The sequence below is a fragment of the Myripristis murdjan genome, chromosome 6 (assembly GCF_902150065.1).
Source record: "Myripristis murdjan chromosome 6, fMyrMur1.1, whole genome shotgun sequence".
NCBI classification, from domain to species: domain Eukaryota; kingdom Metazoa; phylum Chordata; class Actinopteri; order Holocentriformes; family Holocentridae; genus Myripristis; species Myripristis murdjan.
In genome coordinates, this window is record NC_043985.1 from 32,629,292 (window position 1) to 32,652,683 (window position 23,392).

General features: G+C 45.2%; 1 protein-coding gene across 1 annotated transcript in view; it reads left to right on the top strand.

The window, feature by feature from the left end:
- immp2l (inner mitochondrial membrane peptidase subunit 2) overlaps window positions 1-23,392 on the top strand; it is a 179,580-nt gene that overhangs the window by 26,826 nt on the left and 129,362 nt on the right. The window contains exon 3 of the mRNA XM_030053074.1: window positions 1,933-2,036. Coding sequence (XP_029908934.1) covers window positions 1,933-2,036 — 104 coding nt within the window. The remainder of the gene's footprint in view (window positions 1-1,932; window positions 2,037-23,392) is intronic.

Below are 23,392 nucleotides of genomic sequence, written 5' to 3' on the forward strand. Positions count from 1 at the left end.
TGGACGGGCTGCTGAAACAATCCGGCGTGTAACGCGGTGAAATGCGAGCGCGAGGCGAGCTGATGAAGGATCCGGCTCTGACTGATAAAGTCGCCGGCTGACGGCACTCACAGGGATATTTATTTTTGGGGCCGACAGATAAGAGATATTCTGTCAATTACCCCGGCAGGCGTGAAATGGCCTGCGCTCGTCCTGTTTAATGAAACATTCGTCCCGCGTCGTGTCGCCCGCCGGTTTGAGGAGGCCTCGTCACGCGCCGCTCCTTCCACCAAGTGACACAAACTAAGTTGTAAGAATAATGATTTTTTTTTTTTTTTTGTGTTGTTGCCGGGGAGAGTGGAGGATTCTCATGGACAGGCGTGAGACAGAGCGGCAGACACACAGTCCATAAGGAGGGTGTGTGTCCTCAGATACACAATGTGTGCAACAAACACTCAGGAAACACCACGTTAAAAACACACAACATGGAAACCAGCAGCACACAACATGAGAGCACACAAAGAGACACAAATAATATCAAAACATCAATAATAACAGTGATAATAACAATAATAACTTCACCTTAAAGGATAATTGCAGCGTTCTTTAACTTGTCATTATCTTGCAAACTTCTTAATTTTTTCCACTTACGAACTTCTCAACTCTCTACCTTTATGTAAACAAACAGCCTCGAGCTGCAGCCCACAGCAGCTCCATCTAAAATCCAACAAAACAATATCCATTATAGTCTCAACTTTGATTTGATGTTATAAAAGTGTTTTCTCAAAAATTGAGATACATACTTTGTATTGGACAGCGACGATATTACTAACCTATTAGTTAATGGAATCTAAATATAATTGACACTAAACAAAATGTCCTCATATAGACTCAGAAACAATATATGTGCCTGTATGTGTCTAAATACTGGTTTAGATATTAGGCTGAATTACAGTTTAGATAACGATTATCACTATGTTAACATATACAATGTAAAATTATTAAGGTATTATTACATTAATCTATATTATATAATCAAATTTGGCTCTAAATTAATCACAGATGTTTGAAAAATAGCTTACCTTCACACAGCATGTGGTTACTTAAGACGACCTTTACCTGTCTTAAAGTTACCATACTATTTAAGAAAAATAGTAAGATAATTTATTTCAAGAATCCCATTTATTCTTAAGAAAAATCTTAAGAATAAAGTTGCGAACATTCTTAAGATCTTTTGTTTGGATTCTTAAGATATTTTGTTTGTGAATTCGAAAATATCTTAAGATTCTTCTTAAACCCAAATATAAGAAAAAAAAGTGGAACTTAAGAAGAAATTTAATCTTAAGAACCTTTGGAGAATCCGGCCCCTGGTCTGATCCAATCTGATCTGATCTGATCTGATCTGATCTGATCTGATCTGATCTGATCTGATCTGATTTGATCCAATCTGATCCGATCTGATCCGATCTGATCTGATCTGATCCAATCTGATCCGATCTGATCCGATCTGATCTGATCTGATCCAATCTGATCTGATCTGATCCAATCTGATCTGATCTGATCTGATCTGATCTGATCTGATGTGTCAGGAAAGAAAGAAAACACTCAGCGTCACAGTTTAGTTATGAACTGGGATCAGTTTGTTCATCCTCGTCTCTCAGGGAAATGAAACATCAGATTAGGATGAGAAGGAAGAGTCGTCCTAATCTGAGGTTTTAAACGATGATAACTGAGCTGGAATCAGCAAACAAAGTGAAACTCGACTGAAATAAAAACAAAATAGAAATAAAAACGAATGAAAAATACAAAACTTTAATAACTCTGGTGTCTGAGTGAGACGACGCTGTGCGGTTATAAACGTGCACATGTATTTATACTATTGTTTATATTTATGTTTGTGTGTGTGTGTGTGTGTGTGTGTGTGTGTGTGTGTGTGTGTGTGTGTGTGAGCAGCCCTTCCTGAACCCAGAGGGAGTGTCCGAGTGTGACGTCGTCCTCCTGAACCGCTGGAGCGTCAGGAACTACCAGGTCCAACGCGGCGACATCGTCTCCGTCGTGTGAGTAACCTCCTCCGCCCCGCCGTGTGTGTGTGTGTGTGTGTGTGTGTGTGTGTGTGTGTGTGTGCGTGCGTGCGTGCGTGCGTGCGTGTGCGTGTGTGTCGCAGAGCTCACCTGGCGGCCCCCGGCTGTCGCGAGGGCGGCTCACCTTGAGGCGGTGTGCCGCGCATCACCATGGCAACCGGCTCACGCTCAGACGGACGCTCCCCTGCACTTTGTTAGAAATAAGTTTCGTTGCTCAGATTTAATGTGCGGAGGCAGATTAGAGCAGGAACGTCTGCAGAAAGTGAGCAGACGGCACGAGGGGCTGCTCGCCGCTCCAAACTCTGATTTATTACATCTGATATAGAATATTTATTACATCCCAGATATAGGCTATAATAAATGTTTGCGGTGTTTCCGGGCCGTTTTCTCCACTCTGGCTCTTCAGGCAGGTGAAGTGCGGAGTCTGCGGTGATTAGCGCTGATTCACGATTCATGATTCATTTCCTGAAGCGTATTAAACGCGATGACTTGTCTTTCTGTGGGACTCCAGAGGAGAGAACCGTCCTCACGTCCTAACCCTCTACTTATTTGTACTTTTTGTTCTCTACTTATTTGTACTTTTTGTATATTGTTGTATATTGTATACAGGTTGTTCGTTGTATATAGGAATGTCATATATTATTTCTTATTTTATTTATTTTTTATTTATTAATTTTATCTTTATCTTTATTTTTATTTTATTTTATTTTATTTTATTTCATTTTATTTTATTATTATTATCGTTATTATTATTATTATTATTATTTTTATTTTTTATTTTTATTTTTTACTTGCACAGTGCTGGAGTTGTTGCAATTCCATTTCACTGCTGCTGTACCTGTACATTCATGCATGTGATGAATAAATCTTGAATCTTGAATCTTGAATCTTGAATCTTGAACGCGTCCCCGCCGCGCCTCGCCAACGCCGCGGTGCGCCTGTTCACTCATGCGTCCCCGCTCTCTGCTGCATGCGGCCGCCCCGCCTGTCTCACCTGAGCTGACCCCGGCGGAGCAGCACACCTGAGCTGCATCCAGGACGAGGTCAGTGAAAACGCAGCAGATACAGCGCCGTCACTGTTCATTAAGCCGACCCTGCGTGAGAAATATGAGCCGGCCCACGAGGATTTCACCCCCTCCTCCTCCTCCTCCTCCTCCTCCTCCTCCTCCTCCAGGAGCCTGCAGGCTGCCTGAGAAACCAACAAAGTGAGATTTCACGCGAGGAAAACTGACAGATTTGCCTGCAGTCGGTGTGTGTGACGCTGCGAGGAACACCAGGCGCCTCTCAGCTTTTCTAATGCGAGGCTGTTTGCTGTGAAGCCTGTGGAGTATGGGATTTGCTGGGAGTGGGTGGGGGCGGGGAGGAGGGGGGGTTGGTGGTGATAAGAGGACAAATCCACTTCCATAATTACCCCGAGATGGCAGCCTCTCCCTGTCAGGTGCATGTTGTGCTGTTTGTGCTTTGTAAAGAGAGACGTCGAGGCTCTGGGACGGGAAATTAAGCGAATCCGACGGCGCGAGCTCGGATTTAGCTCTTACGTTGTGGCTAAATTGAAGAAGAAGAAGAGCCCCCCTCCTCCTCCTCCTCCTCCTCCTCCTCCTCCCCCTGGCCGTGCAGCATCACACACCTGGACGAGCACTAAGCACACGGAGCTCACATGGAGAACGCCCTGACATTTAGATTCAGCCGCCGTGCCGCTGGCATTATCAGCTCGCGGCACCTTTACCCCCTCTGTGGCTTCCTGCCTGTGTGTCGTCTGAGCTTAACGCCACCTGTTTACCTGGAATCCCTTTGAAAAAACAAAAAAAACAAACAAAAAAAAAAAAAACAAATAGGGCCGGGCTGGATTCTTCTTCAAAGCGACAGATAGCTGAGCTTCCCGCATCACATCTGTATCGACGGCCTCATCGCCGGGGATCCTGTTTAAACCCCCTCAAAACGCCGCGTCCGTCTTCCGCCAGGAGTCTCGCCTCGGATTTAAATTTCAAATGCGATCCGGCTTCACTGCAGGGGAAGAGAGCGGCTCCTGCTTCTAATTGGCACTCATTTTAAAAGCAAATTGTTCAAGGGAATACGCCGGTCCGCCGAGTAATATCTTATTTACAGAATCCTCCTGGTTTTCAGGCCGCGCCGGCGAAGGAGAATGATTGTGTCACGGCGGCTGTGAGTGGGCGTGCGGAGAGCGCCGCGCCGCCTCGGGTGTTTGTCATGCTCTCAGCGCAGACCATTACAAACCTGATTGATTTTATGTTCGGCTGTGAACAGAACCATTTGCCTCAGAGCAGCCTGAGAACAGATTTCTGCAAAACATCATTTTCCCGAGGACGGGGAGGAAATGTTCCTCCCGGGTTATAAATTGGCGTCATGAGAGATGAATAGACTCCCGTTCCCGGCTCGCTTGGTTTTGTTTACGACGAGTGGTTTTGATGACAGCCATCTTGGATCTGCGAGGGGCGGGGGATGGGGGGGTGCTAGGTGGCGGTGAAGTTTCACAGCTCATGAATATTCATTGAAAACTCAGCAGCCACGGAAACCTTCAAAAGCTCCTCGCCTGGTTTCTCCACGGCGTCTTCCTGTCACCGCTCTCTTTGAATCAGGATCCCAGCCGGAGCCGAGCCGAGCGGCGGCGAGGCGGCGTCTGCAGGACCGAGCCGAGGCGGCGTCTAATTACACAAACAGCACCGACGGAGACAGCGGCGCTGTAGCTCAATTAGCGGAGCGAGGCTCTGACAACGCCGGGGTTCCAGATCCAGCTCCCGCCGGGGCGACGCAAACAAAAGCAGATCCACTCACGCAGCTCGGGTGAAGCTCAGCCTCCACCTGGACGCAGGTGTGCTGACGAGCAGCTGATCTGAGAGGAACCTGGTCTGAACCGACTCACATCTCCTGTTATTAGATATCTTAATATTTCACCTTTTCTTTACCAGCTCCTGTCATCGATATCAATACTTAACAATACACTTTGACAGCACAACTTTTCTGTGGTGTCAGAAATATCACACACACACACACACACACACACACACACACCATCACATCTCATAAAGAGAATATTTAACATATATCATGTATATGTCCTTCATAATGGAGCTAGACTTTAATATTGGCAGTTTGTCCAAGTACCCTCATACCTTTATCTGCAAAAGTCAGAAAAAAGGCTTTTACTGTTGTCCCTCGCTATAACGCGGTTCGCCTTTCGCGGCCTCGCAGTTTCGCGGATCTTTTTTTTTTTTTTTTTTTTTTTTTACAGCGCATTGTGTTCTGCGTCCTGATTGGCTAAGGGACTGTAGACCATTGTCAATCAGTCTCCTCCGTGCCGTGTCTCCTGTACAGTACAGAATGCGTTCATTCTATAATACTGGACTTATTTTTCTACGAAGGTTTGAACTTTGAGAGTTTAAACAAGAGAGAAAAGTGAGAAAATGTTGATGCCTGTCTGAGAAAAGTGTATAAAGTGTGTAGTGAGGGCTTTTACAGCCTTAAAACATCTAGAATAATTCTAGAAAATAAAGCTGACGACTTCGCGGATTTCGCCTATTGCGGGTTATTTTTAGAACGTAACTCCCGCGGTTAACGAGGGACCACTGTAACTGTACACCCCAAACTTTGGGATATCCCTTTAAATGTGACTTTCTTCAACCTGCAGACACTCTGGCTTGGTTTTCCCATGAGGCTCTGTGAGAGGAAGAGCCGTCTCTGTAATAACATGCACATGCACACGTGAAGGCAGCGGTGCTCAGACTGAGATGTGGAAGCTTTTGTGGATCCTTTAGGACGTTCCCTCTGTTCTGGAGGAGGTGCCAGGGTTCCTCGAGGCTCCACACTGCAAAAACGCAAAATCTTACCAAGATTATTTGTCTTATTTCAAGTCAAAAATGTCTTATTCCTAGTCAAAATATCTCATTACACTTAAAATAAGACATGATCACCTCAGAAGTAACTTGTTTTTAGACAATTGTCTCTTGTGTCAAGTGAAAATTTGCTTGTTTCATTGGCAAAATTTGTTTCTTGTTTCTAGCTCATTTTCCCTTATTTCAAGTGAATTTTCACTTTTTCCACTGGCAAATTTTGCCAATGAAACAAGCAAATTTTCACTCGTTTCAAGTGAATTTTCACTTGAAACGTGAAAATTGTCTAAAAACAAGTTACTTCTGAGGTGATCATGTCTTATTTTAAGTGTAATGAGATATTTTGACTAGAAATAAGACATTTTTGACTTGAAATAAGACAAATAATCTTGGTAAGATTTTGCGTTTTTGCAGTGCAGCTGTGGGTTACGGGGCTCCAGGGGTCGTGCGGGACGTCCCAGGGGTGAGGCGGTTTCCAGATGAAGGACCTCCAGGGCTCCTTGATGGAGATGCGGGTGTGTCTGAGGCGACCCCGGGCCTGTTAGACTGGGCCCTGTGGGGTGAGGGGTCCCGGAAGTGGACTTGTCAGAGTTGGGGTTCGAGGAGCCGCCGGTGTCCAGACGCCCTCGAGGGAGCTGCAGAAGTCTCCAGCAAACTGAGAACTAATTCAGCTTCAGTATCATTAAAGTTCCCCATTAGAGCCTGAATAAGAGAGATTATTATTAAGAAAGAGTGTCTCTCATCTCCTCTCTGCTCTGAAACCTGCAGCTCAGAGCCAAACCCTCGTCACAGAGCTCGCCCTGCCCAGGTGGGGCTCGGCGAGAACATTTAAGACACTCTGACGACATACAGTCTCCTTTGTGCCGCCACACGGAGCATCGGGACGCTTTTTATTCGTTGGCTTCAATAAATATTGTAGATTTACTGCGTTACGTTAAGTGGCTCCTTTGTTCTTCCTATGTTTCACCTCGCCGCCTCGCTCTGCAGACGTCAGGACGGACAGACGCTGCAGCCGGATGCTTTGTTCCTGAGTTTAGCTGATTTGAGGTTAAAAAAAAAAAAAAAAAAAACTGTGGGAGGAACAAACTGTACAAACTGTGCAGGTGAGGAACACTAAAAATCCTGCGGGGCTTTCTAAAACATCACACTGAGAGAGAGACAGAGAGAGAGAGACAGAGAGAGAGAGAGAGAGAGAGAGAGAGAGAATAAACAAGAGACGACAGAGACACAAATGACATGAAACGCAACGCAGACGAGAACGCAGGAAAAACTACAATGTAGAAATAAGGAGAAATGAAATAAATGAACTGAGTGTGTATGTGAGTGTGTGTGTGTGTGTGTGTGTGTGTGTGTGACAGGATGGATGGAGGTGAAGTGTGTTGGGTCATGATAGAACAGTGCATGCTGTGTAATGAAGATGTAACGTTGACATTAGTGTGAAACAGCAGTGCAGCACACACACACACACACACACACACACACACACACACACACACACAGAGTCTGTGGTCCCGTTTGTAGTAGTAATTATAATAAAACATTTAATTTCCGCAGCCCTTTTAAAGCAAAGTTCAAAGTGCTCTATACAGGAAGGTAGAAAAACCAGAGCGGTAAAATATGTTAAAACAAAAAAAAAGGAGATAAAAATGGGAAACGGCAACAGATAAAGAGCAAAAAATTTTAATTAAAACCTTAAAAAAAAAAAAAGATAAAAAGGAAAAAATAGTGTATGTGCTTGTTTCACATCCTGTTCAGGATTAACCTCCTCGCTTTCTTCCCTTTCATGCTCTTTAAATCAGCCAAGTAAGAAAAGTGAAATAAAGCGGACGCTACTTTGCAGGCTCACAAACAGCAGCACACACACACACACACACACACACACACACATTTTGTCATGTCTCCTGGCTTAATCTGGGCTGCAGCCTCTTCATTCGGCGCCTTAATAAGAGGCACGAGTGAATGAGGAAATTAGCAGAATGAGCCCAACAGATATTTATGTATTTATAGATTCCTGTTCAGCAGAGCAGGAAATGAAGTATTCATATCTTCCTCGCTCTAAGATTTACGGCCGCGGCGATTGCTAATTAGCGAGTAAATAATCCCGTGTCGTACAGTAAGCAGGCTGAGGAGCCGGGACCTTATCGCCGCTGTTTACCAGCACGGCGCCCGGGCTGATTGGATTCCTCTGCTTTTAAGAACTCTGAGTGTGTGTGTGTGTGTGTGTGTGTGTTTGAAGGGCACTGTGATTCCTGTGATGTGGAAGGCACAGACAGAATCACAGGATCGAGACGTAAACACGAGATATTTCATTTTTCATATTTGAACACGGGAGCACGTGGAGAATGTAAATAGCGAGTTGTAATAAAGATTTACAGACGGATCAAATCCACCGGCAGGCCGTCCGTTTCTCTCCTTGACAGGAATCCCGTTGTCTTTTTTTTTTTCTCACACCTCAAACACACCAGAGAGAGAGAGAGAGAGAGAGAGAGAGAGAGAGAGAGAGCAGCGGACGATAAGCCCTCGTGAGAAAGAGACGGCGCTGGCAGCTGAATTCAGGGCAGAGCAGCAGATTTCAGCAGCAGCTACTTTGTACGTCCTGTCGACACACACACACACACACACACACACACACACACACACACACACACGTCGGCCATGTCAAATCCAAAACGCCCCGCTCCGACTGTGACCTTTACCTTGAACCCGTTCCACTTCCTGAAAAGCCTCACACACTTTTTTTTTTGTTGTTGTTTCTCTTCTGATTAAAGTGAACTCAGAAAGCCGCTGTGGCATAGGTGGTTCTAGGGGGTGGCAGGGGGTGGCAGCTGCCCCCCTAGAAAAATGCCTTGCCACCCTAGTTGCCACCCCAATTTCAGACAATTTATTTATTTATTTTTTAATTGTGGCTGTTCGGAAACTCGCTGTTACGAGACTCAAATGTCCGAGTGCAAGTAAATTCAGCAAAATATGACACTCCCACTATTTAAGGGGTTGATAAATAAATAAATCAATCAAAATAAATATTTCTAATGCCACCTTTTGGTTTTCTATTCAATGCTTTACTCATGTACAAATCTCCATGCCACCCTCTTGCCACCCCATGAATATGTGTCTAGATCCGCCCCTGTGCTGTGGTAATATTTGAATTACTGCCGCTGATGCACAGAATTTACTTCATGAAAATTGGCAAATAATTTAATTAGTAAAAAAAAATTAATGGATCGCACAGGGCGAAGGTTCGGGCCGTTGCTTGTGTTGGTTCCAGATCACTGGAGAGTTTGTGCTGAGGAAAAATCCCATGATGCACCGTCTAAGCTCACTTTTCACAGCATAAACATCGGCTACATGCTTTATTGAACGGGCAGGAGCGTGACTCTGTTATTGTCGGAGCACAACGCGTGTTTGGGCTCTTTTTATTTTTCCAAAAGGAGCAAACTCCAGGCTTTCTGGAGGTTAAAGCAGTGAAACCTTCAGTCTAACCTTCCAGTCTGACAGCAGCTCTGCCATAAACTCTGCCTTTGAACAAAGTTTATCATGTTCAGTTTGTGTTGACATGGTGCAGAATGTGTCTCTTTAATTCTGTGTTTATTACTGAGGTTGTAGTTTGCAGAGGTCTGCTACTGGACTACATTATACTGAGAGGGGTTTCTAGTTTTTTGTCCTCCCCTATTTAAATACATGAGGGGGGACAGAATATTGGAAACACCTCTCAATAAAACTTCTCTCACTGATAAATTGCATAGGATGCACCGATTTATCAGTGGAATATCGATATCAGCTGATATTGGTCTTGTTGACCGCTATCGGCCCGTTGGCCAATAAGACGTCATTCACCGATGGCAGCGGTTGATCTTTATCCGTCCATTTTTGTCGGGGGCTTGAGACTAATCGTATCCCGTCAGCGGAAAAAATGTGTTTGCGTCAAACATCTTCCAGGGAACACCTTCAGGGCAAAATGGGATTTTTAGTTAGACTTAGAAAATGGCAAAATGGATCGACTGCACATCTACAGCAACTTAATTTTATTTCTGTAGCACATTTCATACAAACATGCAGCCCAAAGTGCTTCACATTGCAAGGTGAAAAGAGCACAGATGAAAATAAAAACATTAGACAACAGTAGAAATTGTGCTACAATGCAAACTATCAAATTAAAAGTAAAACTAAAACTAAAAGTACTGTAGTCGGTGTGTTTCTCTGTCAGACGCTGACTTCAACTGAGTGTCTCTTCTCTTGCTGTTGCTGTTGGTGATCCCCACCTGTCCCGTTAGCCGACTGAGGCGTGAGATCCGTGAGAAATAAATCGACTCTGAAATGTTCCTGCGGTGCCGCTGGTTCCTCCCGTCAGGCGAGGGAAAGGTGTTGCTCTAACAGAGGCACCGTCACAGACGACACAGAAACCGACCGGCGACACCGGAGAATCCGCATCTTCACATCTGAGCCGAAGCTCCTCGTTATCATCAGAGTATCATCGAGTCACATTATGATGCATTCGAGTTCTACTCAGTAAAAATCAGCCTCAGGCGAAGAGAAATGATTATGTTATCACGATGTGCTCAAATGTAGTTCAGGTTTTGTTTTTCAGGAGAAACTAGAAATAAATCAGATGCATTTGTGTGAAATCTGTGGGAGTAGGGTTGTGGGTGTGCACTGGGCTAAAAAGGCTTTGGAAACAGTTATTTTTCTGTCTTAAAATGAATATTTGTCATGTTAAAGAAGGTGATATTGAAGGTTGTTTCATAAATTTGAATGGTTGAATTTGTGCTCGTTCAAAGAAGGTATAATGAAGGCCTAAACGACAGGCCAGGTCTGGTTAAAAAATATATTTTTATATATATAATCGGCCAAATTCTTATTTTAAACATGGGTATCGGTGCGTGTCTACCACCCACTGGACTGGGATGAGGTTGGAGCCACAGCCTGCGGTTTGAAAACACTGCACTAACTGACCTCATGGGGGCACTACAGTTAAAGGTGGAAATCTCAAACTTTTATGGGCTTAAACTGCTGCACCACCAGTCCAATTCTGATCCAGCAGGGAAAAATAAAATGCAGACGTATAAATAGAATCTAAACAAGAATAGCAAAACTGAGGTTATGTAACTAATGATAGGCAACTGAACATTTCAACATGCAAAGTAAACTGTATGGATGGGAAGCATAGGGCGGGGAGGGGAAAAAAATTATGGATTCCACCTTTATTAGGGATGCAGAGTGACAGCGGTAGGATTTCTTGAGGCAAAACAAGAAATGAGTGCAGAATATTTACGATATGAAAATCCACCAAAATGTGAAATGTATGCACTGTAAAAAAATAAATAAATAAATAAATTTAAAAAAGTATAAAATAATTAGCATACACGGAGAGTGTGATAATGAGAGCGAGAAGAGGGAATCTGCCCAAAGCAGCGAAGTGAATTTAAAGTCCGTCAGTGCAGATGCATGTCGTATTTACATTAGCAGTCTGCAGACTCCATTAGCTCTCAGTGCTGCTGCTCCTCCACCAACTATAATTATAGCACATTCAGAATAGAATAGCTGGGAGTCCCTTATCTATAAGACTACACATGGAACTCATGCGGGGGGGCTGAAACTAATTTCCATTAAATCAGTATTAAAGTCATGGTAATTAAATAGGCCTACAGAGGATTCAGTCTCTTAAAGGAGGAGGGGAAAAAAAAAAAAAAAACACACTCCCTGACAGTCTTTTAGCCGCGAGGCCGCTCCAGACACCGCTGGGAATTAGTCACGCCGGGTGTTGGAGGCATCCGGCCGGTCAGATTGGTCAGAGGAGCGGCTCCGTCCTGACTCATCTCCTCCGCCGCCACCGCCGTCAGATTAACGCCGGGCAGGTCTGCTGACGCCCCGGCCACATTACAGCTTAATCCGGTTGTTGCGCCTCAGTTTGGAGCTTAATCCGGTCGTTTTTTTTAATCAGGAGCGACCGCGAGGAGCGCCGCGTCCCGCTGGAAACAGGAAGTCGGCTGTTCAGGAGTCCGAGCTGAACACGGCGAAGCTATTTAGAGGCAAAAAAGAGTAAAACAAGAAACAAACATATTCTTAAATGAAAATACTATTGTTTTTAATTGAAATATTTGCGTCCAGTTATTATCAACTACTGCTACCAAGCAAAATAAGAGGTTTCTATGATAATTGATACAGAACTGATAAATGAATTAGACCTAGCTCTGCAAACTATAGTACAGGAACGTAAAGTTAAACCCAGCGGGCTCGATGCTGCTGTCCGTTTATCAAACCAGCTGTCAGGTTGACATGGAAGGTCGGATTTTTCCAGAAAGATGGAAAGAGCAGGTATTTTATTTTCTCCTGGGAGGTAAACGGCAAACCTGCTTGTTTTATGTAATTCTACATTATGTTTCTCATTGATTGATTGAGCTGCAAATTGATTGACTTAAAATAAAAGATCAGAAAGTAGCATAAAATATCCATGTCGACTCGCCATGTTGACGTTAGTAAATTATTATTATTATTGTTGTTATTATTATTGTTGTTGTTGTTGTTGTTATTCCAGCATCTTTGCACTAGTGTCTTCTACTTCATCTTTTCCATTAGTTAGTTTTTTTTTTTTTTTTTTGTTTGTTTTTTGGTTAGTTTGTTTTCTTTTTATTCTTACATAGATACATATTTAAATTTAGATCTGTATGTAGCAGTGAAATGTTTGTTTACCGTGCTTCTGTGTCTAACTCTGTAAGTACATGAGAGCAGTGGAAAGTAACCGGCGTCAAATTCCTCCTATGTGCATACACACTTGAATAAAGCTGATTCTGATTCTGATTCTTCTAATAAATAAAAAATCCGCCCCTTATGGAGGTTTGATTTGAACGAATGCGGCTCCGCTACCTGATCTGAGTCTGGAGCCAGTGCTGCTGTCAAATCCAAGCTAAAGTCCAACCTGTTTTCCTTTGCTTTTAATTAATTTTCTTCTAAATCGTATTAATTTGCTTGTGTTTTATAGTTTTTATGTGATTCTGATTTTCTGTTTCACTGTTTTTACTCCATGAGCTTCTGCTTGTTGGTATCGTTTGTTTCGTCTGTGAAGCACTTTGGCTCTGAATTGTGCCGCACAAATAGATGTGTGTTGCCTTGCATATCGTTACTGTGCAGATGAGCTGAACGTGCACGGCGCCCCCTGAACGCCTCGCTGGGAGGACACAAGTAAAGAGGAAGACGGACGCTTTAAAACAGCGGAGTTCAGCTTCGTGGCTGCTGGCAGATCAGCTCGCCAAAACAAAACTCTGCATATAGTTTCTCCATCAAGTTTCAAGTTCAAGTTTATTTAGAGCCAGCATCACTGTTTACAGTCTCAGAGGGCTTTACGGGCCTGCGGGTTCACAGCAAACAAAACAGGACCAAACCCCCAGACTTTAATCCTCACAGCTGGAAAGAAAAAACTTCCCAAAAAACCCTGCTGAGCACGGGAACATGGAGGAAATCTAGAGCAGGAGAGGAGCAAGACCCCCAAATCCCCTATTCTGTTCATTTCCAAAAACCATGAATTTAGTTTTCTGCATATTGAGAGGCAATTTATTAACATCACTTCAAGTTTTTTAGGATTTCCAACTCCGTTCTAATAGCAAATGAAAGTTCCTGTCAGTTTTTCCCAGAGCAAAAGAGACGATTGTATCGTCTGCAAAAATGGTTAACAACTCAGTAACATTGCAGACATCATTAATGTAAAGTATAAAACGTTTTACAGACCATTTACAGACCAACTGCAAACAGCTGCTTCACACACAAAAAAAAGAGGAATTTTTTTTTTTTTTTTTGCATTTTTGGCAATATGACCCAATATTCACAACTGCGGCGTAACAGGTCTTTTTCATCCTGTGAACAGAGCTCTGGTTACGAACAGGGGAGTGGGCGGGGCCTATCTGCATATTCCGATTCAGGTCAATATTCTGGTTAGGGTAATTTTCCGAATAAGGTGTTTATATGCGCTGCAGCAACTGGAATATTCCCTTTATATGTTACTTGGCATGTTCCCGTGTTTCGGCGTATTCCACGCTCTTATGTAATGCGACACTCAACCTGTGGGGGGCAGCAGCACGCGTATAGGCGTCTGGTCTGCCGGAAATACAGAAGAAGAAGAAGAAGATGTTGCTATTTCTGTGTTTTCTCCATCGATATCCTCCATGATATTTTCAGTCTCTGATCAGCTGAAGGCAGACTGCAGTCTCCTGACTCTTGCTGCTGTTCGCCATGTCGTTCTCCCCGCTTGCAGTAACCATAGCAACAAAGACGCCCCAGGATTCCTTGTGAATCGAGCATGTGCAGACGTGACTGAATATTCCGGTTCGGGGCATTTTCAGATTAAGGTGTTTACATGGCACAATATTCCGGCTGGAACAGGCACATGCCAGGAGTCTGATTCAGAATATCCTCCAACCGGATTATGACCTTAATCTGGTTCGGTGTGTTTACATGACTGAATATGGTGTGCATGTAAACGTGCTCATTGATCTGCATGTTTTCACTGAGGGTAAAGTTTAGAGTTACGTTTAAGGCATTTTTTTTTTCATGGACAAACCTACATATGCAATATTGATGAACAGAGATTATTCTGGGAGCTTAACAAATGACTGGAGGGCGACTTTAACATTATTCAAAGTGATACAGGAGATATGAGATGATAAGACGCCGCCGCCCGCTCGTGCTTGCTTATTTATTTATTTATGGAGAATGCTGCACACAACCATGATGAATGTGAAGGGCGTGTGTTTGCGGTGAAATCTGCGCTCTGAATGACCGATGTGAACCTCCTCCATGTGCAGAGGTCGGTTCTGTAGCGCGGGAAGCCGCTCTGCTTCCCAGCGTTTCTCTCTCTCGTCTTGTTTGTGGCGCTCAGAGCGAGGCGGAGGCCCTCCAGCGGCGCCCTCGCTCGCCCTCGCTCGCTCTAAACTTTACTGACCTGACGGCGAGGAAGAGGACGGTGTGTGGGAGCCTCCGTCTGCCTCGGCTCGCCGGGCCACTTTTCCTAATTACCTGTCGAGTGTGCATGAGCTTTTAAAAGTTTAGTGAAAGCATCGACGGGGCGGTGATTATTCAGTGCAGGAGAGAGAGAGAGAGAGAGAGAGAGAGAGAGAGAGAGAGAGAGAGAGAGAGAGAGAGAGAGAGAGAGAGAGAGAGAGAGAGAGAGAGAGAGAGAGAGAGAGAGAGAGAGAGAGAGAGAGTAATAATAGCTCGTTTAATGTGAGAAACTTTGCACTTTGTTGCTGAAGCGGCTTCACAAAGTGTTTTTCCTCGTGTTGCCTTGCAGGAGGAGACAGACTCTTTCTTTTATTCTCGTTCTCTCGTCTTGTTTCTCTGCCTCTCTCTCTGCCTCTCTCTCTCTCTCTCTCTCTCTGTCTCTCCTCCTCTCCGCTGTGGTGCATGCTGGGAATAAGGATGTCCGACCGCTGTAGATGTTTTTGCTGTTTCCCCCCGGCGGGGATTCGTCTTCTTCCCCTCCTTCGTTCCGACATCAAAGCCGGTAATCTGGCGTTCACATGACTCTCCTCCCTCGGCAAGCTGGGAATTACCTCCACGCCGAAGATTTCCTCGTCTGTCCATTTAGCGGCGGCAGCGGCGGCTCGCTCCCTCCCACGCCGTTAGTCACTTGACATATTGAGGGCACGATGAAGGCTGTACATTAACGCCACTGGGAGTGATGCATTTAAGGCACCAGGTGAACAGGGAGGAGAGAGAAAAAAAAAAAACATCCTTTTGTCCTCCATCTGAATGCAGCATGAACGCCGCCACAGATACAAGCAGCCTCTGTGTTATGATTTATAAGATTTATCTAGTTAATAAAAAATGAGAAAAAATAAATAAAAACCTAGAAAAAAATCGGAGAACGTCTTTTTCCCTCGGTGGATGGAGTCAGAGTGCATTTGCCTTTTTTCATTCGGATGAAAAACTAAGAGGGATTTGCCCAAAAAAATATTTAGTCATTCATTATTAATAAAACACTACACATGTGCTGGAAATCCTCCAAGTTTCTGCTGTTTTCTGCTTTTCTTTCCTGGAAAAAAATGCCTAAAAAATAAATCTGAGCCGGCACTCGGGTTAGTCGTGGTGCGAGGATGTGCTCGGTGTGCTGCATGCAGCTCATGAAAAAAACATGTAAATTAATTGTTCACCGATTTTTTTTTTATGAGAGTTTTGTGCATTTTATGAAGCTGCAGCAGCCACTGAGACAAAATAATATCTAAATGTGAGTTTTCAGCTGTGGAGCTTCGCCTTAAACCGGCTGAACAAACTGAGAGTACGTTCTGTGTTCACTCCCACACACGAGGGTCACCAGGAACAACCGCTGCCGACGTGCCCCGGGGCAAGGCGCGGCACTCAGCTGCTCATGCTCACGCTGCAGAAAACCTTCACTCGGTGTCACGTTCAGTGTTAAAATCTTGTTTTTCTAAATTCAAGAGAGAGAAATCCGCCAGCGGGCTGAGACGATCCCGCTTGTTTCCAACACTAATCAATTTTTCTTGATTCGAGTTTAATTTCTCGATCCTGGTGGCTCGTCTGCTTGTTTCTCCTCCTCTCAGCAGATTTGTACTGACAGAAGTGAAACTGCATTGGAAACAGGTGGGATCATCTCAGCCCACCGGCAGATTTTTTTTTTTACCTTGTTTTGAAGAAAAACAAGATTTTAACACTGAGGATGAGACTGAACGACTGAAATTGGAGGTTTGTGCCGTGCGGTGGACACTGAAACGCCACGTCAGTTAAAAATCATAAAACTCGATGTGAAGAAACAGCGTCGGAGCTGCAGGTTTGATCGGAGCTGCTGCAGTGCAAAAAGTCAAAATCTTACCAAGATTATTTGTCTTATTTCAAGTCAAAAATGTCTTATTTCTAGTCAAAATATCTCATTACACTTAAAATAAGACACGATCACCTCAGAAGTAACTTGTTTTTAGACAATTGTCTCTTGTTTCAAGTGAAAATTTGCTTGTTTCATTGGCAAAATTTGTTTCTTGTTTCTAGCTAATTTTCACTTATTTCAAGTGAATTTTCACTTTTTCCACTGGCAAATTTTGCCAATGAAACAAACAAATTTTCACTTGAAACAAGAGACAATTGTCTAAAAACAAGTTACTTCTGAGGTGATCATGTCTTATTTTAAGTGTAATGAGATATTTTGACTAGTAATAAGACATTTTTGACTTGAAATAACACAAATAATCTTGGTAAGATTTTGCGTTTTTGCAGTGTGCGGATCCTGTTACCCGGCGGTGGAAATGAGCTTTGATCCGGGTAATTCTGCCGCCGCCGGGAGCGTTTTTCCTCCGCGCCGCACGTTCCCAGCAGGCTTTGTGTCGCGAGTGTTTCAGGGCGCTTATGCTAATTGGTCGGAGCGGTGCCGGGGCGGCGGTGTCGGCCCCGCGCGGCGACGCAGATTAGGAGCAGAGCCAGGAAGTAAACAGGAAGTGTCAACAGAAGAAAGCCTCGCTGGAGAGCCCTGCGTCTCTCTTCCAGGTCCACCGCCGCCGCTTGGCCTCACAGAAACATTTATTTCCATGTTGTCACTGTACGCAGCGGCCAGCAGCGGAAAATAAACAAATTCATTTTCATAACTGTGCCTTGCATTACCGAGAACTGGGGCTGGGAGTGTGGTTTACAGCTAAATCAATACGTGGTTTTAGAGAGCCAGCAAACACACTCCCCTCCATTAGCAACATAATGCGCCGCACTCCGCCAATCCATTAAATCACAAGGCTCTGTGCTTCACTTCCAAGGTAATGATGAGTAGGTGGAAGCGGAGGGAGGACCGGGCTCCCGGCACAAAAAAATACATTTGAAATCACAAAGGAAGAGCGGGGACAGTGTTATTAACTATTAGCATATCTACAGCTGACAGCAGGGATGTCAGATAAACAGGACAGGAAGGCTTTGCCAGGCTGTGCACAGCAGGCTCCAACCTAAGTCGCATATTTAGTCTTACAATCTTGTTTTTCCTCCAGCGAGGCTAAAAACCTGCCGGTGGGACGAGATGATCCCACTCGTCTCCAGAATTTGTCTTGAATCGGGTGTCGTTTTCCTGATCCGAGTGGCCGATCTGCCTCGTTTCAGCTCATTCAGACTCCTGAAAGAAATGAAATGAACTACACCGGAAACAAACAGCATCATCTCATCCCACTGGCAGATGTTTTCCTTTACCTTGTTTGAAGGAAAACAAGATTCTAACACTGGAGATGAGACTGAATGACGTGTTAAGATGAAGATTTCCTCACTGCAAAAACTCAAAATCTTAACATTATTCTTATTATTATTATTAACAAGATTATTTGTCTTATTTCAAGTCAAAAATGTCTTATTCCTAGTCAAAATATCTCATTACACTTAAAATAAGACATGATCACCTCAGAAGTAACTTGTTTTTACACAATTGTCTCTTGTTTCAAGTGAAAATTTGCTGGTTTCATTGGCAAAATTTGTTTCTTGTTTCTAGCTCATTTTCACTTATTTCAAGTGAATTTTCACTTTTTCCACTGGCAAATTTTGCCAATGAAACAAGCAAATTTTCACTTGTTTCAAGTGAATTTTCACTTGAAACAAGTGAAAATTGTCTAAAAACAAGTTACTTCTGAGGTGATCATGTCTTATTTTAAGTGTAATGAGATATTTTGACTAGAAATAAGACATTTTTGACTTGAAATAAGACAAATACTCTTGGTAAGATTTTGCGTTTTTGCAGTGAATATCTTCCGCTCGGATCAGATCTCACAGGAAGTTCATGCCGCCGCTGCGTTCCCGTCGTCGTGAGGCGGCGAGGAGCTGCCGCACAAACACACGTGAACGCGTCATCGCCTGCTGATGATGTCGCAGCCCTCGGGCCAATCAGTGACGAGATGCATCCTCTTTCCCCGTCCGAGAGCGAGGCAGCCTCATCCTTACAAAGCGTGGCGTTTTGAACTTGCAGCGCCTCCAGCAGGCCAGTTAGTGCCATGACTCTGCCGGATGTCAGGCATGTCAGTCTGCAGCTGCCCTTGAAAAAGAGACTCATCTCGTGCAGGAAGAAGGAAATCCTGCTCCAGGTGTTTTGTTGTCCACCTGCCTGACACACCTGTCTCTCCGGCTGCAACACGTTCCCACACAGCTGCTTTATTTTTTTATTTTTTCATTTATTTGTTAGTTTTTTGACCTCCCATGTGAGTCAGTTAGGGCCGTGTGATGTGGACAAAATCTCCTCTCATGATACGGATAATTTCATATCTTGATAAAGATTTAATCATGATGGTCGGTTTTCTGTGGATTTGCTGAAAAAACTGAAATAACCTCAGGCGTCATGACTACTTTTTGATAATTCTGTGAAATGAAAAGCACTTTAGAACAGAGGTTTGCTTTTGCCTTCAACGCTTGCCCTCCATGCGGCTCGTGGTTCCTCTGTAGCTGCAGGGCAGGTGTGAAGGTGGAAGGTGACTTACAGGTGACCAACAGTATAAAGGAAAGAGCAATATAAACAATATAAAAAAAAAAAAATCCACCTGTGTGTGTTTTCCTTCCCGTTTGTTAGTTTATCAAGTCGAAGCTTTGACTGCTGTGCTTTTTAATGTTGCTATGGTTACAGGATGGGTAGCGACTTCAGAGCGGTGATTAAAGTTGAGACGAGCTACAGGTGCAGCACACGGTTTTAATGCACACCTGCCGGCCAATCAGAGAAGAGTATTCAGCCGGACGGCCAACATGGTAAATGGATAAATGTTCAATGTTAATTTCTGTAGGGCTTCACAGGTCTGCTGACCACCTCAGTCACACTCACACACACTTTCACACACGGTTAAGGGTTCAGAGTCTTGCTCAAGGACACTTCAGCACACCCTGGAGGAGCCGGGGATCGAACCAGAAACCCTTCAGAGTCAAATATCTGAGGCTTGAAGATTTTTCGGGCTAAATGATGTTTTTGTGTGTCGCCCCAAATGTGTCTGCTGCTTCTGGATGTCCCGGCTTTTCTCTGTGCTTCTGCAGCAGCGAGTCTCTGGGGTGAGAGGGGGTGAGACGGGGTGAGAGGGGGTGAGACAGGATGGGCCGGGGTGAGACGGAATGGGCCGGGGTGAGACGGTATGGGCCGGGGTGAGACGGGGTGAGACGGGATGGGCCGGGGTGAGATGGAATGAGACAGGGTGAGGCGGGATGAGACAGGATGGGCCGGGGTGAGACGGGATGAGACAGGATGGGCCGGGGTGAGACGGGGTGAGACAGAGAACGTCGTATGAGCAGGAGGTGAGCGCTGAGGGAGCCGAGCCAGTGAATGATGTGTCTCCTGGGAGGCGGGGCTCCAGGGAGGCGGGGCTCCAGGGAGGCGGGGCTCTGCTCCCCGGCCTGCTGGCTGTGGTTTAGCGACACGTTAACCCGTTTTTCCGGAGAGAGAGACGTGATGCTGCGGCGAGGTGCGGCCCGCCCGGCAGGTGTGTGTCCTCACAGGTGAGCCCGTGGTGTTGGTGGGTTTGATGAAACGCTGCTGAGTGAGGCGATGATTCGTCCTCGGCTTCAGGCTTTATTCAGACGGTCGCTGCACACCTGCCTGTCTCTCTCTCCTCTCTCTTCCCTCTCCAAACACACCTGGCGAGCGTTGCTGTTGTTTCGCCTGCAGGTGATTCGGTCCCGCTCAGGACAGGAGTTGTTTCTGACCTCCATCTAACCCTCCGTACCGCCTTCCATCCTCCTTTCATCTCTCCCTCCGTCCATCATGACCGCGCTCAGAAGGAAAGAGTAAGACGAGCGCTTCAGCTGTGGCTTCCTCTCGTCCTGAGAGGAGGAGCGCCGAGCAGAGAGCTCCTCACCGACTAGCCAATAAAAACATGGCAATTTGAAGTTTTGCTTTTACTCCCGCTGGTAAATGTTCACATCCAGGATTGTTTCGAGGCCTTAAACACCGTCTCGCCCCGTCTGAAAGGCTTTACAGGCTCACCGAATCCTCAGAGTGGAGCCAGAAAAAAACGTGAAAAATAAAACTCCTAGCAGCCAAAATCAGAAAAATGGAGGAGGTCTCGGGGAGAGCTGCAGGTGCCGAGCGGGATCAAATCAAATCAAGTCGGATAAATGAAATAAAATCAGAGTTAAAGCAGAAGAGGTTGAAACAGAGGCACACGGGGTGAGTCTTCGGCGGGTCGTCCTGTCGGTCTAATCAGCCGTTAAAATCAGAGACACCAAAAAATCATCCATCAGTCGTCATTTCACCAAACAATTCAGCAAAATCTGTGTCTCCAATGGAAACGCAGGCCCTCTGCTGCTCCGTTTGGACCGGACTCAGCCCGACTGGAAATGATTGTTGACGTCCAAAACTAAAAGTCAGTGTCGTGTTTTACCTCGTCGGTCGCCTCGCTCTGCCTGTGGGAAGCCGGCCGGCGCTCCTGGTTTCTCCTCTGAAGGTTTGTGTGTTTGACTGAAGCAGGAAGCGGCCGCCGTGTTCGCTCCTTCAGTCGAGGCGGCAGCAGGTCTGGAGTTTCCAATTAACAGAAAAACTGTCGTTTTCCTTCCAAGATGTCACAACGAAATTTATGAAATCAAGTTTAGCCGATTTGCACATTTTTTTGGCAGCAGAGCATGCATTTTAATTTTGATTTTTTTTACTTTGTCCCTGATGTTTCTCCTTGTGTGGATTTTTTTTTTCTGTCTTTCTGTCTTTCTTTCTTTCTTTCTGCTGTTGGTTTGGACTCAGAAACCTTCACGCTCTGATGGAGGCTCAGTTCCTCGTCTTCCACCGAGCGGCTGGCACATTTTACCAAGATTATTTGTCTTATTTCAAGTCAAAAATGTCTTTTCCTAGTCAAAATATCTCATTACACTTAAAATAAGACATGATCACCTCAGAAGTAACTTGTTTTTAGACAATTATCTCTTGTTTCAAGTGAAAATTTGCTTGAAACAAGTGAAAATTTGCTTGTTTCATTGGCAAAATTTGTTTCTTGTTTCTAGCGAATTTTCACTTATTTCAGGTGAATTTTCACTTTTTCCACTGGCAAATTTTGCCAATGAAACAAGCAAATTTTCACTTGTTTCAAGTGAATTTCCTCTTGAAACAAGTGAAAATTGTCTAAAAACAAGTTACTTCTGACGTGATCATGTCTTATTTTAAGTGTAATGAGATATTTTGACTAGGAATAAGACATTTTTGACTTGAAATAAGACAAATAATCTTGGTAAGATTTTGCGTTTTTGCAGTGTGTGGATGGAAGACGCCGCTCAGCCCGGGTCTGCATGATGTTCCTGCTGCAGCCGCGTTCACCAAGAAATCCCCGTCCGCCACTCGTCCCACGCTGTTTCTTTATTGACTCGAGTCTCATTAAGAGAAGGGACTTAAACGTCTGTTAATCTCAAATTTACCTTCACACCTGTCTGCCTTAATTTATCTTCATCCCTCGCTCCGGGGCCTTGAGTTTCCTCGCCGCCCACGCTCCTCGCCCTCAGAGGCGACTAAACCTGCTGCAGGTATGTGGGCCAGCGCCGCCGCTCTCATCTCCTAAATCCCTGCGAAAACGCCGCTTTCACAGAAGCACCTTTTCATGATTGGTTTATTTTCCGTCCCTTTGGTGCTTTTTTTTTTTTTTCTCTCCCCCACCTGCTGTTATTCTATTTGTTTGAGCTTTTATTTGACTCTGTTCAAATTGTTTTTGCCTTTCATTTGTCTGATTTGATTGCCTCTTTTTCCAACTCCCGTGTCTCTGCTTCACTTTGAGAAGTTGTTTCTAATGTTGGCATCGCCGGTGAAATGCAGAGAGAGCCCCGACCCCCGGCTCCCGTCCATAACCAGAAATGTTTCGGCCACCTCGCAGCTTCTGCCGCTGACATTACAAATCCTGCCTCCACGCCTCGGTGTGTGCCGCTGTGGGCTGGGGGGGGGGGGGGGGGGGGGGGGGGGGGGGGTCCTCAGCGAGGTCCTCAGATAGCCCGAGTCACTGATGCGGTGAACAGGCCTCAGAGCCTCCCGCCGCTATCTCTCATCTGAGCCGGCCAGCGGGGCGCCGAGACGCCGCTGCGCTTAAAACGATGAAATATAACCTGCAGCCTGGAGTCACACACACACACACACACACACACACACACACACAACAAAGCCCTTCACTCCCTCGGCAGCCCTGCTTTAAAAGTGACAAATGACAAAGGCACGCCAAGGGCAGCCCTGTGGTCGCACGAGGACCCGAGCATCAACACAGGAATTATCTCGGAGGGAGCGCGGCGTGTGGCGTGCGGCGCTGCGGCGGCCGCGCGTTCAGATCCCGCCCACGCCGAAAAAAAACTTTAATGTGAACATCTGACTGGGCTTATCCCACCAGGTTTTGAGAACTCCTGCCATCAAATATGCTGCTTGTTGTGCGCGGGGAGAGAGAGAGAGAGAGGGCGTGTAAACAGGAATAATCCGTGTGAAGCAGATCACGGCTTGTCATGTCGGATCTCGCCACCGTCGCCTCTAAGCCTCTTTTCTTCCGCCGCCGCTCTCGACTGCAAACTGCCACTTCCACTCTCGGCGCGCCGCACCAG